Here is a 15,749-nt window from a genome sequence, read left to right on the forward strand (position 1 = left end):
CTGCACCCTTTGCTAATAAAAACCAACATCAATCCTCATATTTAATATAATTTGTACAAAATCTATATTCGAAGAAAAATGCATGAGACCCCAACATTCAAACAAACTCAGAATTATATGACTGACTACTAATAGAGACACACAAACATGTCTTGAGAAATGGAAGCATGACCAATTATATTCTCATTTTCTGCTTCGAGCAGAAATAAGAACACCAACTTGTAATAGAAGAATCGACTAAGCTGTCTCTCCTTCTCCCTCTTCCTCATACACTTCTTCCGCATCAGCCGTTGCATCCTGGTACTGCTGGTACTCGGCTACAAGATCATTCATATTGCTCTCTGCCTCGGTAAACTCCATCTCATCCATGCCCTCACCCGTGTACCAGTGCAAGAAAGCCTTCCTCCTGAACATTGCTGTGAACTGCTCGCTCACCCTCCTGAACATCTCCTGGATGGAAGTTGAGTTACCGATGAAAGTGGATGCCATCTTAAGACCCTTTGGAGGAATATCACACACGCTAGATTTAACATTGTTCGGTATCCACTCAATGAAGTAGGAAGAGTTCTTGTTTTGGACATTCATCATCTGTTCATCGACCTCCTTTGTGCTCATCCTTCCACGAAACATAGCTGAGGCAGTTAGATAGCGCCCATGGCGCGGGTCTGCAGCACACATCATATTCTTTGCATCCCACATCTGTTGGGTCAACTCGGGAACGGTGAGGGCACGGTACTGCTGGGAACCCCTGGATGTCAGCGGGGCAAACCCCACCATGAAGAAGTGAAGGCGTGGGAAAGGGATCAGATTTACAGCCAGCTTCCTGAGATCTGAATTAAGCTGACCAGGGAACCGAAGGCAGCATGTAACACCACTCATTGTAGCAGAGATAAGATGATTAAGATCACCAACTGAAGCAGAAAATAACATATAAAAAAGAATGACAAATTAGGCAATACCGACATAAAAATATTATTTGAATCATCACTTACAGGTAGGCGTTGCAAGCTTCAGTGTGCGGAAACAAATCTCATATAATGCTTCATTGTCCAAGACCATACATTCATCAGCATTCTCAACTAACTGATGCACTGAGAGAGTGGCGTTATATGGCTCAACAACTGTATCAGAGACCTTTGGCGATGGGAAAACAGAGAAGGTTAGCATCATCCGATCCGGGTACTCCTCCCGGATCTTAGATATTAGAAGTGTTCCCATCCCTGAACCAGTACCTCCTCCTAAAGAATGACACACTTGGAACCCTGAAGAAGAATCCAAAATTAAATTTAAATAAAAAAAGAAAGAGGGATGTATTCTATTGAACTGGTGAGTTTTATTTTTTCTCTTTTGAAATGAAAAACAATAAAGTACTAAGACCAGAAGCAATGCAAGATGATATAATTACAGAAAGTCAATTGCTAGATTTAACCAAAGCAACGAGTCAAGAAGAAAAGAAACCCACTAGAAAGGGAAAAAAAGGCGAAGCTCCATAAGGAAATGTCAGTCTTCAATAAAACCAGAACTAGAATCGACAGTCACTCCCAATGAGCGAGGTGAGAGACTAAATCTCCAATTGCTCAAGATAGGCTGATAACTTTGAAGCAATAATGCCTCTCAGCCATCTATGGAATGAGGACCACATGGTACTCCATGCTTGTTCTAAAAAATTACAGAACATCTTAAAGACCAAACTGAGAACAGCAAAGCATACAAAATAATGTTACAATCTGAATTTATCTCTAGTTAGATAATCAACCCAATCCTCTATAGACGAAGAGACATGCCAAGCTAGACTTATAAGCTCCAATAAATAGAGAGCCAATACCAACGGAAGAATTAACAAGTGTGGGTTTCTGAATCTCCAACCAGAAGAGAACACAAGTGAGGTTCACAACTGGAACACTTTTACGCACCAAGATGTTCCTTGTTTTCAGCTTGCTGTGGAAGCGACACCAGACAAATACTTGGTAAGCTTTGTTTAAAATGGTGATCTCTAAGGGCAGGTGTCAAAAGTGCAAGGGAAGTAATTGCGAGTTCAAACAGTGAAGCACTCAGTACCCTAGTCACGGTAATTTATATAAAGACGCGGAACAAGGGTGTTTCCACTCTACCTTTTAGAATGACTAAAAAGTTAATATTGACAATACAAGCATCGTAGTTATACCAACTTTGGAATTCATATAATCTTCGTTACCAAGAAAGCTGGAATCATGGCGAAATTTTAGAATTGTTTGGATAGAAAACCAAGCCTTGCATATCATTGTAATACTTCTGTTGGAGTTGATCACTATACGCTACATACTGTCAAATTTGAGGGAAAACTTCTTTTGAGGCCTATCAAAGAAAAATAATAATCTAAAAAATGAGGCATTTTCCAAACATTAAACACAATATATAAGGTATTCATTGAAAAATATATCGTTGACACAATTGGAGGTGATACGCATACAGATAGTTGAAATTAGCGAACCTTTGGAAATAATCGGTGCTCTAAATTGAACCATGAGAGCATACCTTGCAGGCAATCGCAATTCTCGGCTTCCTTCCTCACCACATCAAGAACTGCATCGATCAGTTCAGCGCCCTCGGTGTAGTGACCTTTAGCCCAGTTGTTCCCGGCGCCGGACTGGCCGAACACGTAGTTATCCGGCCTAAAGACCTGCCCGAACGGCCCGGATCTAACGGAATCCATGGTGCCGGGTTCCAGATCCATGAGCACCGCTCGAGGCACATACCTCCCGCCGCTGGCCTCGTTGTAGTACACATTGATTCTTTCCAGCTGCAGATCAGAGTCGCCGCGGTATCTGCCGGTGCCGTCGATGCCGTGCTCGTCGCATATCACCTCCCAGAACTTGGCCCCGATCTGGTTCCCGCACTGCCCGCCCTGGATGTGTAGAATCTCCCGCATCTTATTCCGACACCTGCGCCTTCTCTCTCCGGAGATCTGGAGGATAGGGTTTCCGGGCGGGAGGAAGAATCGAGAAAAGGAACAGGCAGGAAGTCCAAAGCAGAGTGAGCCAATTTATAGCTGGGTTTGGTCGGATCCCGTCACCTCTCTTTCACTCATCGAGCCGTTTGAATTGGGATTTTTCACATTTTATCATATAACTAAACACTTCTTTAGGTGGCGGTGTTACAATTGGTTGTCTCACTGGTAGTGACGGCACACCATCGCTTAACCGCAATGGTTTCTGCAGTGGAACCCTATGCGGGAAGGCGCACACAGTAGAGGCATGATCCATCGGCGAAGTGAACGGTAGAGATTTATCTGTGAGGGAGATAATGAGATGGGAAATGTATGAGTGAAAAGTTTTCAGTTCGGAAAACGCGGGAAGCCGTTGGGTCGTTTTTAGCGGGCTGTTGGGAAAGGTACGTTATTGTTATCGGTGCATGTTTTTGGTGGGAGGTCGTATTATAGCGGTAGGTGGCAATATGCATTTATATATAGCAGTTTTATGACGGCCAGAAAATAACTCTGGATTTTTTCAAAATAAATCATTATGGAAAATTAATCAAAATCTAATTTTACCCAATTTTTTTATTATTTGAACTGTTTTTCTTTTAAAAAAATACCCATCTTAAACTTTACGAGGAGCTAATTGTCGTCATTGAGTGTGTTATTAATGCAAACTTCAATCTTCTTCTTTGGGCAATCGCTAATTCTGAAATATTAAATGATTTAAGAGCTGAAAGTTATTGTTCATAATTTTGATTCTTTATTTATTCATTTTTTTAAGATTATATTATTTAATTCTATTTAGTCTAATAATTTTTAAATAATGGAGCATGTGGATGATATCAACAAATATCATTCCTGAATTAATAAAAAATATCAAAATACGTATTGTTCCTTTCTAGAAGCTGAGCAGATGAGTGGTTGATAGGAAGGTAATAATATTTATGGAGGAAGGACTTGGAAGCCGAGGACCTGTGCACACCATAAAAAGAACAAATAGAAATATTAGAGTAAGAACTAGGGAGGGGGTCCTTAGCGCAGATACTCTAATGCTCAAGTCAGAGTCATAATCTTGGTAAAAAATGGAGAAGAAGATGAATAGTATAATAGTGATGTGGATGTGTGCACGCGCGCATGTACCTAGTCAACGGAGAGGATCCCTTTTTATATTGTTTCTTATAACTTCCGTAATAATGAGACGTTAAAAAATAATTGGTGTCAGAATATGTCAGATAGTGGAGGATATACAACATCCTTCCCATATATAGAGAAATGTTTTGTTGTGTATATATGTCAAAGTAGTAGAATATTTTATGATAAATAGTTGTTATTCTTTGACATGTGGTTGTGATTCTTTGAAAAATGTTATTTCCTAGAGGGAGTCCGATCGGCTTGAAGTTGACCGGGTTTAAGTTGTGAGTCATGTCCATGTTAGGTGGGGAGCCACGCCCCATTGAAGTCTGATCGGCGTGGACCGGTTAGGTTTATATTGGGAGCCTTGCCCATAAGAAGCGGGGAATAGAGCCCCGGAGATCCAACCGACTTTGAGGCCAATCGAATTTATGCTGGGAGTAATGCTCATAAAAAGTGGAGAATTGAGCTTCGGGGATCCGACCGGCTCTAGAATCGATCGGGTTTATGCTGAAATTCATGCCCATGAGAAGTGTGGAGCGGAGACTCGGAAGTCCGACAGGCTCTGGGACCAATTGAGTTTACACTGGAAGCCATGCTCATGAGAAGTGTAGAGATGAGCCCAAGAGATTCGACCGACTTTGGGGTCGATCGGGTTTATACTGAGAGTCCTACCCATAAGAAGTGGGGAGCTGAGTCCTAAAGATCTGACCTGCTCTAAGGGCCTATCGGATTTACTATAGGAGTCATGCCTATGAAAAGTAGGGAGCTGAGCTCCGGAGATTCAACCGACTCTTGGGTGATCGAGTTTATGCTAGGAGTTATGTCCATGAGAAGTGAGGAGTTAACCCCCAAAAATCTGATCGGCTTTGGAGTTGATCAAGTTTATGTTGGGAGTACTACCCATGAGAAGTGGGGAACAAAGCCCTAGAGGTTCGACCAACCCTGGGGTTGATCGAGTTTATGTTGGGAGTCATACCCACGAGAAGCGTGGAGTTGAGCCCTAGAGATCTGACCGACTCTGAGATCGATTGGGTTTATGCTAGCAACCTTGCCTATGAAAAGTGAGGAGCTGAGCTGAGCTCTGGAGATCCAACCGGCTCTAGGGCCGATCGCGTTTACACTGGAAGTCATCCTATGAGAAGTAGGGAGCTGAACCCCTAAAATCCGACCGACTTTGGGGCTAATCGAGTTTATGTTGGGAGCTCTACCTATGAGAAGTGTGAAGCGGAGCCCCAAAGGTCCAACTGGCCCTAAGACTGATCGGGTTTATATTGGGAGTCATGCCCATGAGAAGTGGAGGAGCTGAGCTCGGAGTTTCGACCGACTCAGGGGCCGATCGAGTGTATGTTAGGAGCTCTGTCGATGAGAAGTGGCGAGCGAAGCCTCAGTGGTCCGACCAGCCTTGGGGCCGATCAAGTTTATACTGAGAGTCATGCCCATGAGAAGTGGGGAGCTAAGTCCCGTTGAAAGTGGTCTGTTCAGATACATATATCTTGACTTTAATTATCACATTGCTTTAACTTTAACTGTGATATTATCTTGACTATCGATCCACATTATTTTTAGGGCCACTCACAACACTCTATATCGAGTATTTTAAAAGTTGAATCAAATAATATTAAATTATTTTTTTATCCTTTGTAATTCATCCATAATCATGATTATATGATTACTAAATAATCATATAAATAAGTTTACGTATGATAATTTAAATTAAACCTACGCTAAGAGCGAAGAGCATGGTCCAGTTAGGTCTAAAAGTGGTGCTAAAATGATTAGATGTTAAAGTGTTAAGAGATTAAGAGGTGTAAGCTTAATGTGCTAAAGTTTTTTAACGAGCACCAGGTGTCCACTCTTTCCTATTGATTAATTCTGGAGATGAACTATTCGGGGAAAAGCGTGTTATAACGACGAATTGAACCTGAATATTTGGTAAACTATACGTACACCCTATCGTTGCACCGTAACACAAGGTGCTATTGTGCTAAAGTTTGAATAGATGTAAATAATGTTTCAATAGAAAAAAATATATACACACACGAGTTAATTGGATAATATGTTATTTTCTCACGTTTTCTGCCCCTTGCTAGTATTTTCATAATTTTCTTTTGGAGAAAATAATATAATAAAATGACACAAATGAATTTTATAAAGATATGAAATTAATTAATTCTTTAATAATAATTTTGTCACTGTTTTAAGTGTTAGTTTAAGCGTAGGATCAGGATATCTTTTTCTACTGCAAGTGATATGTGATGGACTGAAAATCAAGGACCATAATAAGTTCTTTTAAGGTATTTGAGGTGGTCACAAAATATTAGTTGGGACTTACACAACATCTAGCAGTTGGCATGTCATTTTACTAAATTTGAATGGTGGCATCCCGCACTACTTTATCACAAAGATAAAACCTAAAATAAAGATTACAAGCTTAATTATTGATAGGAACTCCTTACTCACCGATCCATAGGGACGATTCAATTATAGGCTTAGCATGCTTTGGTCGATCTTATTTTGTGTTTTTTTTTTTCTCATTTATACTAATTCATTCATCTTCCTTTATTAGTCCACCTCATAAATAAATAAATATATGAACTTTTGATCAAGTGAGAATTTTAAATTAGGTTGACATCAGTTCATAACCAAACCATTCGCTTTCCAAACCTTATCTTCCATTTGTGGTGGTTAAGTTGTCATTTTTTACTATATCAATTGGTTGTATTGTGCACTGCCTTATCATTAGATAAGACCCAAAACAAAGTTTACAAGCTCATTGATAGAAGCTTCTTACTAACCAATGGGGGTGCATTCGAGTTAAACCATTTAAATATATTTAATAATAGCATAATTAAATGAAAATTACATACCAACTTCCTTTATTATTCAAACATATTTAGATATTTTTTTTAAGAAAAATCATTTCACCCAAAAGTTTGCCTTTTATTTTTTTTAATGGCGCGAGAGTTTGTAAATTAGTGGATAAGGTTGAAACGATAATAGTTGAAACTACGGAGGACTTTTTGAAGATTTTGAAATTGCAAGGGCGTTTTTATTAAAAAGGGAAACTTCAGGGGACTGAATGAAATTTCTCCAAATTTAAAAAGCTAGCTATTTGAACTGCGCTTTGAGATCCTCGATGACGCCTTGGTCGACTTGGAAGGCCTTGGCGAGCACACCGTCGTCGATGCCCGGCTTCGATCCGAACACGGCGTTGGCCACCGTGATAACCCCCGGATTCTGGCTGCTGAGGGCGGCGATGGCCACCGCCGGCGTCTTCCCATAGTTGAACTGGAAGTGCACGAGTCCCACTGGAAACACGAACACGTCGCCCCTGTTCAAGCTCTTGAGGAAGAGCCGGTTCTCCGGGTTGGACGTCACGAATCCGACTACGAGGGAACCCTCGACCACGGTGAGGATCTCGGTGGCTCGCGGATGGGTGTGCGGCGGGTTGAGGCCGCCGGCGGCGTAGTCGATGCGCGCCAGGGAGATGCCGAGCGTGTTCAGGCCGGGGATTCTGGCGGCGTTGACTAGGGTGACGTTGGAGCCGACCCTGTTTCCTGTGTCTCCGGCCTTATCTAGTCCGGAGAAGAAGAAGTCCATTGCCGTCGCCAGCTTCGGGTTCTTGCAGGCCAAACCATTCACAAACACTGCGCGCGGTATATATATATGAATATATGATCCATGTTTCATCGTCCTCAAATCGTTCAAATCATTAAAAAACAAAAAACGAAAGTTGTATCTCTTAGACAATACGGCTGGAATTGACGTCGGCGACGCAGAAATCCTGAACAGGGCTCGGATCGCCGGCGAGAGCTCCGGCGATGGACGACGCGAGGAGAATGCCGAGAAGAACAGCTCTGAATTCCATGGATTAATTTGATAAAGAACAGTTGGTTTGAGTTGAGAATGAGCGATTAGATTGTGAAGTGTCACAGCAAATTCGATTCAAATTTATAGAGTGGGAAGGAGTACTACTGGTTGATGCGAGGATTAATTAGTTTTTGATCAAGAACGCTAAGCTGGCTGCTCTGTTTTTGGCAAATTAACTTTACTCTTGTTTTATTGCCATTATTTATTAATTAGTTTATAATACAAATTTTATTTTTCATAATACCAACTTAAACAATTAAATCCTCTCTCTAAATATATGAGTCTTGATTTTCTTTAAAATCTCTGTAAATATAATATTTTTAACTAAAATTATATATACAATTCCTAAAGATAAACTCGAAAGTAGTAGGTGCTTTCAGCTACTCCTTGATTTTATTAATGTTATATTTTATTTTTAATTGGAGCCGTTGAGAGTAGCGGCAAAATTCTTGGATTTATTGCATAAGAAAATAATTAATTAGGTTACCGAAGCCACATGTGAAAAGGAATATTCGCTGGGGGTCAAAAATAATCAATCATTCATCATTTTTATTTAAATGTTCATTATAATACCATTTTGTTTCCGAATAAAAAATACCTTTCTTTTATCAGAGAGTAATGAAGATAAAAATAGTAAAATAAATAAATACTGCCACTGCCATAATTGACTTAATTAATTTACAGTCTAATTAAGGGAGCCTGCCCAAGCCCAAACCCAAACCCAAACCCAAACCCAATTAAGCATTGCATTACATGCTTGATGATCATCATCATATACATAATATCTCAAGCACTTTATTTAACCCATCCATGTATATATTATTATTGGGTATAAATTAATTAATTATAATTAAAGTTTTGGACCCAATTTTGTTGCTGAAGCCACTCGATGGTGGTCGTGTTAAGCTGAAACGCCTTGGCCAGGATGACGGCGGGCACGGGCGGGATCGACCCGAACAGGGCGTTCGTCACAGTCATCAGCCCCGGGCTTTGGCTCCCGAATGCCGCAGTCGCCACAGCCCTGTAATTAATTAATTATATTAGATGAATTATTATGAAAATAATATATATATTTATATGCTTGATTAATGCCTTTTGCCGCCGATATTGAACTGGAAGTGGATGAGTCCCTGGGGGAAGACGAAGACGTCGCCCTTCTGCAGCTTCTTGGCGTATAGAGTGTTGCCCATATCGGAGTTGGTGGTGATGAAGCCGACGAAGAGGTTTCCCTCGACGACGGTGAAGACTTCGGAGGAGCGGGGGTGGTAGTGGGGCGGGTTGAGGCCGCCGGGCGCGTAGTCGATGCGGGAGATGATGAGGCCCATTGTGTTCAGGCCTGGGATGCGCTCCACTCCCACAACCGTAATGTTGGAGCCCAGCTGGTTGTCGGTGCTTCGCGGCTGGTCAATGCCGGAGAAGAAGAAGTCATCGGAGGTGACCAGGAGCGGGTCCTTGCATGGGTACCCATTTACGACCACTGCATATATATTTTGTTTAAAAAAAACATACTTCATGCAATTTTTTCCTCCGTAAAAATATAATTATAAAATCATAATTCATTTACGATCAAGAAAAGATTAAGTGCGACTTGCAGTGCATATATACCAGTACTGTTGAAATTGGCAACACAAAAATCTTGAAGAAGGCCTGGGTCAGAAGACGACACACAAATAGAAGAAATGAGAGCAATTGAAGCAGCAATGATCAGAATAATCTTAGCTGACATTTTTGTTCTCCAAGTTGAGTTCGTGAGATTGAGCATGAACAAACTAGCTAATCGGTTCCACTTAAATAGGGATCGTCGATACACATGATGAGATCACTGTTTTAGCTACCAATTTTAATTTCTTATTTAAAATCAGTGTTTGGTAATACGCTTCACTCTGTGGAGTTTAGGCATGCATTTGAGCTACCAAAATAAAAATAATAATAATAATAATACCTCTCATCGATTAATTTAATCCATTCTGAAATCACACATAGAAATGGATGTTGGATTTGTTTCGATATTTTATGGATTGGCAGGTTAATTATTCTGCAACACACTGATTTATACTATTAAGAAACAAATCTATTAAATGATCGATCTAATTAATTGCAATTACTGATTTGTATTATTGAATGTAGAATTTTATTAATCCGTTTTGTTATTATTGATAGGTTACGTTGATAACAAAATTAGGTTTATTGCTATAAATAAGGTATATATGGTCTCCGTAGGATATATAGTTCCGTTAATTTTTGACCATCGTCTATTTTGTTTTCTTTTAAACTTGTGCTGTGAGTTTTAATTTCTATTTTGTTGAGTTCATAAACTTTAAAATTCATATATGTTTAGAAAACTTGCATCCATTAGTGGAGCAATTTTAAGTGAGATGAATAGATCTGCTATTATGGCTGGGTTTTGTCTTAGGCGAGGAACTAGGGTACTAATTGGCTAATTGCCATTATTGAATACAAACCTGTGGTTGCCTTGTTAAGCTTTGTGTTTCCTCTAAAACGAAGGGAACAAGAGAAATTAATGGACTATATATATACACACAAACCAGTGGTTGCCTTGTTAAGCGTTGTGTTTCCTCTAAAACGAAGAGAACAAGAGAAATTAATGGACTATATATATATAATGAAATTTTATCATGCACACCATACTTTTGACCGACTCTCATAATTTCGGATGTCCGGATGCATCCCTAGGCATCCAGATTCTCAAAAGTAAATCGGGGGTGTCCGAGGATGCATGCATCCGGGCACCTAGAGTTGTGAGGGTCACCCAGGAGAGTACCGAAGGGGTGTGTAAGATAACAATATATATATTTCTGCTAATATTATGAAAGAATTGGATTAATCCGTAGGATATATAATTCCGTTGCATGCTGATCGTATTTGATACAGGGTGCTACGAGCTGACCTAGATATGACGTGACAGTCAAAGCGAAGGTGAGGTGGCAGCCAGCGTGTCACTTTCGACAGGACTTCCCTCCCAACCCAGTGTTAAGGCCTTCAATATAAGGACGATCGACCAATAAGCTGGTCGGACTCGAAGGACCTAGTGATTCACTCGTGCTAGGACACCTAGTATCTATCCGGTCAGTTATGAGCCAATCGGGTCTAATAGATGACAAGCCTATCATAACGCTGGTCATACTTATAATCAGCAAGATCCAGGGGATCTAGTTTCCCATCCTCAAAGAACAGTTCTTAGCCTATGGTCAGTCCGCCCTATAGTTAGTCAAATTGTAAGGACTTGTAGCTCCACTCATAGCCGAGGTACACAGAGTAAATCCAACCGGCCTTAACATGTCGGTCGAACATACGAGATTGTTGGGTTTCAATTCAAAGTCCCACATTGAAAAGATTTGGTAAAAATCATAGGGTTAAAAGGATGCATGATATCCATTGACATGAGACTTTTTGGGAAGAACCTAAGAGCAAAGCCATGAGGGCCTAGGCCTAAAGTGGACAATATCATGCTATTGTGAAGATATGTGGATATCCTTTGAGCATAACAAATGGTATCAGAGCTATGGTCCAAACCAGATGCAATGTGGGGTGACCTTGAACGAAGTTAAGGGTAGGCCTGGGGTAAGTCAGGTTGACCGGATGCTCGTAGGGAGGTTTGGAACAGGTCAGGATGACCAGATGCTTGTGGGAAAGGTCCACAAGCAGGTCAGGGTGACCGGATACTTGTGGGGAGGCCCGGAGCAGGTCAGGATGATCGGATGTTTGTGGGAAAGACCCCGAAGTAGGTCAGAGTGACCGGATACTCGCGGGAGGCCTAGAGTAGGTCAGGGTGACCAGATGCTCGCGGGGAGGTGAATATGTCAAGGTGATCGGATGCTAGCTCGCAGGGAGGTCCGAAGCAGGTTAAGGTGACCGAATGCTCGCGGGAGACCCAGAGTAGGTCAAGGTGACCGGGTGCGGATGCTAGTGGGGAGGCGCAGAGCAGGTCAGGGTGACCAGATGCTCGCAGGGAGGCCCGGACCATAAGAGTAATTGTGGTCCTTCGTTTGAGGGAAGGATTGTTGGGGTTCAATCAAAGTCCCACATTGGAAAGATTTGGTAAAGATCATGGGATGAATGATATCTCCATTGACATGAGGCCTTTTGGGAAGAATCCAAGAGCAAAGCTATGAGGGTCTAGACTCAAAGTGGACAATATCATGTCATTATGGAGATATGTAAACATCTTTTGGGCACAACAGAGATACAATTCTTCAATGCTACAGTATGATTCTTGGTATATAGCTGGTTGAACCTATGGGTCTTTCATTTCACAACCGACATTCCTTTATATAGTTGGTCGGTCACAATGTTGGTCAAGTTTATACAACGCAGTGCTCCTATTTCCTGCATATACACAAAACTGACGCTAGGTCATTCTCATTACAAATCTGATTAGACAATAGTACCGATTGGATCACTTGGGACTCAATTCCTCATTGTTCAAAGGCAAGTATCCCAACAAATGGATGATCCGGAATATACTTGGCCGAGCCTATGAGACTTGGATCCCTGTTGTTTCAATATCAGATTCCCAACATCACAATATATCGTCGAGCGGCTAAGGGGCCAGACTTAGGGGACTCGGTGCCCTACTGCTTATGTATCAATCTGCCAATATAATATATAGCTAGTCGGCTAAAGATTCGACTGAGATATATTCAGGAGACAACATTTTAGAGAATTACAACAACAGGTCAGAAAGTAATAACCATCCGTCAAATAATATTCTTCTACTAATATGCACCCAATGAAACCTTCTTTAAAGGTGACTATACATCTTCCATCAGCCGACACATTATGACAATATTCCTTTAACTGTCTCATTAATGACACAAGTTACAAAAGCATTGCATAGTGAGTAACGGAAGATTCCTTGGACGGTGACTATATATCTCCCAAACTGTATGTCTTCCCTTGCTCGACAACTTATAACACCCGACATTCTCTTCCACCTAATGATTACGAAGGTTATGAGAGATGATATATAAAGGAAGATTCTATCTATTGGATAGATACGTTGAACAGTGGTATCACTTATGCTTTACAACAATCCCACTTACGCGCACGCATCTACTACATTCTGTTTGATCGAAAAGAATTTAGATATCTCCACAATGTCATGATATTGTCTACTTTGAACCTAAGCCTTCATGGTTTTGCTCTATAGCTCTACCTAAAAGGCCTCATGCCAATGGAGATATCTTTTCTCTTATAAACCCATGATATTTTCCATGTGTTTTCAATGTGAGACTATATTTGCAACCTTGCAACCCCAACAATCCCCCTCTCAAACAAAGGGGCACAGACTTCCCACGCCGATCCTCGATCCACCAGGTCTTCCTGCCCCTCGGTCCATCTTACCTACTAGGACTTCCTTGCCTAACCGCAACTAGGACTTCCTGCCTGGTGTCTGGTCCTCTTGATCAGAACATAGGAACTCCCCTTTCTTTGTTCGAAGTCAATATTGTATCCACATGGCTCAATCAGATCATAGCTCTTGTGCATAGTCGACGGTTAAACCTTCTGGCAGTCCAGGTTCTTATACCAATTGTTGGATCGAAAAGAATTTAGATATCTTCATAATGACATGATATTGTCCACTTTGGGCCTAAGCCCTAATAGTTTTGCTCTTGGGCTCTACCCAAAAGGCCTCATGCCTCCGATCCTCGATCCACCAGGTCTTCCTGCCCCTCGGTCCACCCGACCTACTAGGACTTCCTTGCCTAGCTACAATTAGGACTTCCTGCCTGGTGTTTGGTCCTCTTGATAAGAACATAGGAACCTCCCTTTCTTTGTTCAAGGTCAATATTATATCCACATGGCTCAATTAGATCATAGCTCTTGTGCACAGTCGATGGTTAAACCTTTAGATATCTCCACAATAACATGATATTGTCTACTTTGGGTTTAAGCTCTCATGGTTTTGCTTTTGGGCTCTACCCAAAAGGCCTCATGTCAATGAAGATATCTTTTCTTTTATAAACCCATGATCTTTTCCATGTGTTTTCAATGTGGGATTATGTTTGCAACCTTTCAACCCCAACACATTCTTCTCCATTTTTACGCTCGGCCAATATACTGACTTGATCGTCAGAGGGCCTGCGTCAGAGACCCCTTCCTTGATTCTTGCTCTAATGTTCTATTGGCTTGTTTTGCCATGTGTGGAAAGAGGAGGAAGGCATTCGGAACCCCTTCTTCACCCTAGCTCATCAACTTTTTCTCCGTTCAAAATCCCCTTCTGGTCAACAACACAACTACCTATCAAAACACCATCTTTTCAACTTTCAGACCGAATCGATATTTATTTTTGACCATCGTCTATTTTGTTTCTTTTAAAGTTATGCTGTAATTTAGATGAGTTTTAATTTCTATTTTATTGAGTTCATAAAGTTTAAAATTCATATATGTTTAAAACTTCCATCCATAAGTGGAATTAACCAAATCATGGAGCAATTTTAAGTGAATAGATATGCTATTATGGCTGAGTTTTGTCTTAGGCGAGCAACTAGAAAATATATATATATATATATATATATATATATATATATATATATATATATATATATATATATATATATATATATATATATATATATATATATAATTAATGGAATTAAGATGATATATGATATCTCTATTAACATGAGATCTTTTGGGGAGTGCCTAAGAGTAAAGTCATGAGAGCCTATGCCGAAGGTAGACAATATCATGTTATTGTGGATATATATATATATATATATATATATATATATATATATATATATTATGGAATTAAGAGGATATATGATATCTCTATTAATATGAGGTCTTTTAGGGAGAGCCTAAGAGTAAAGTCATGAGAGCCTATGCCGAAAGTGGACAATATCATGTTATTGTGGAGATATGTGAACATCCTTTTGCACAACAAATGATATCAGAGCCATGGTCCGGACCAGATGCCATGTGGGGTGACCTTAAATGAAATTGAGGGTGGGCCCGGAGCAGGTCTGGAAGACTGGATGCTTGCGGGGAGACTTGAAGTAGGTCAAGGTGATCGGATACTTGCAGGGAGGCAAGTAGGTCAGGGTGACCGGATGTTTACGGATAGGACCGAAGCAGGTCAAGATTGACCGGATCAAATTACTTACGGGGAGGCCCGGAACAGGTCAGGATGACCGGATGCTTGTGGGAAAGACCCCGAAGTAGGTCAAGATAACCGGATGCTCGTAGGGAGGCTTGAAGCAGGTCAAGATGATCGGGTGCGGATGCTTGCGGGGAAGTCCGGAGCAGGTCAGAGTGACCAGATGCTCGCAGGGGAGACCCGGCCCATAAGAGTAATTGTGATCCTTCGTTTGAGGGGAGGATTGTTGGGGTTCAATCAAAATCTCATATTGAAAAGATTTGGTAAAGATCATGCGGTTAAAAGGATGCATGATATTTTCATTGGCATGAGGTCTTTTGGGAAGAATCCAAGAGTAAATCTATGGGGGCTTAGGCGCTCAAAGTAGCCAATATTATGCTAATATAAAGATATGTGGACATCCTTTTGTACTATATATATATATATATATAAATAAAGAAGTGCGGGTATCTGATTTTGTATTAGAGATACGAACATCGACAGAAGAGAGATTTGATTTATGGAATTTGAAGAGCTTTTCATTCGTAATTACTCTACTGACAACAAGCACGAAGAACACAAGATCATTGGCAAACTCTCCTCTCTGATTTCTTCGGCGGATTACTTATGAGTTCTAAGAGCATGAAACTTACCCCTGAGTATGCCTTCTTGGCCCGGCCCCTGCTC

The 15,749-nt window shown here is 40.8% G+C and overlaps 3 protein-coding genes across 3 annotated transcripts; all 3 read right to left on the reverse strand.

The window, feature by feature from the left end:
* Window positions 1-13: 13 nt before the first annotated feature.
* On the reverse strand, window positions 14-3,011 carry LOC121992003 (tubulin beta chain-like). The gene is made up of 3 exons (XM_042546106.1): window positions 2,515-3,011; window positions 993-1,262; window positions 14-911 (listed from the first exon to the last, which is right to left on the reverse strand). The coding sequence occupies exons 1-3, from the start codon at window positions 2,906-2,908 to the stop codon at window positions 238-240; spliced, it is 1,338 nt and encodes a 445-aa protein (XP_042402040.1). The 5' UTR covers window positions 2,909-3,011; the 3' UTR covers window positions 14-237.
* A 4,096-nt stretch (window positions 3,012-7,107) lies between these two features.
* LOC121992109 (putative germin-like protein 2-1) lies at window positions 7,108-8,027 on the reverse strand. The gene is made up of 2 exons (XM_042546267.1): window positions 7,844-8,027; window positions 7,108-7,737 (listed from the first exon to the last, which is right to left on the reverse strand). The coding sequence occupies exons 1-2, from the start codon at window positions 7,956-7,958 to the stop codon at window positions 7,199-7,201; spliced, it is 654 nt and encodes a 217-aa protein (XP_042402201.1). The 5' UTR covers window positions 7,959-8,027; the 3' UTR covers window positions 7,108-7,198.
* Window positions 8,028-8,603: 576 nt separating this feature from the next.
* Window positions 8,604-9,717, reverse strand: LOC121992084 (putative germin-like protein 2-1). Its single transcript, XM_042546226.1, has 3 exons — window positions 9,566-9,717; window positions 9,053-9,437; window positions 8,604-8,981 (listed from the first exon to the last, which is right to left on the reverse strand). Exons 1-3 carry the CDS (start codon window positions 9,684-9,686, stop codon window positions 8,801-8,803), a joined length of 687 nt encoding a protein of 228 aa, XP_042402160.1. The 5' UTR covers window positions 9,687-9,717; the 3' UTR covers window positions 8,604-8,800.
* Window positions 9,718-15,749: the final 6,032 nt, after the last annotated feature.

The sequence above is a fragment of the Zingiber officinale genome, chromosome 1B (assembly GCF_018446385.1).
Source record: "Zingiber officinale cultivar Zhangliang chromosome 1B, Zo_v1.1, whole genome shotgun sequence".
Taxonomy (NCBI): Eukaryota; Viridiplantae; Streptophyta; class Magnoliopsida; order Zingiberales; family Zingiberaceae; genus Zingiber; species Zingiber officinale.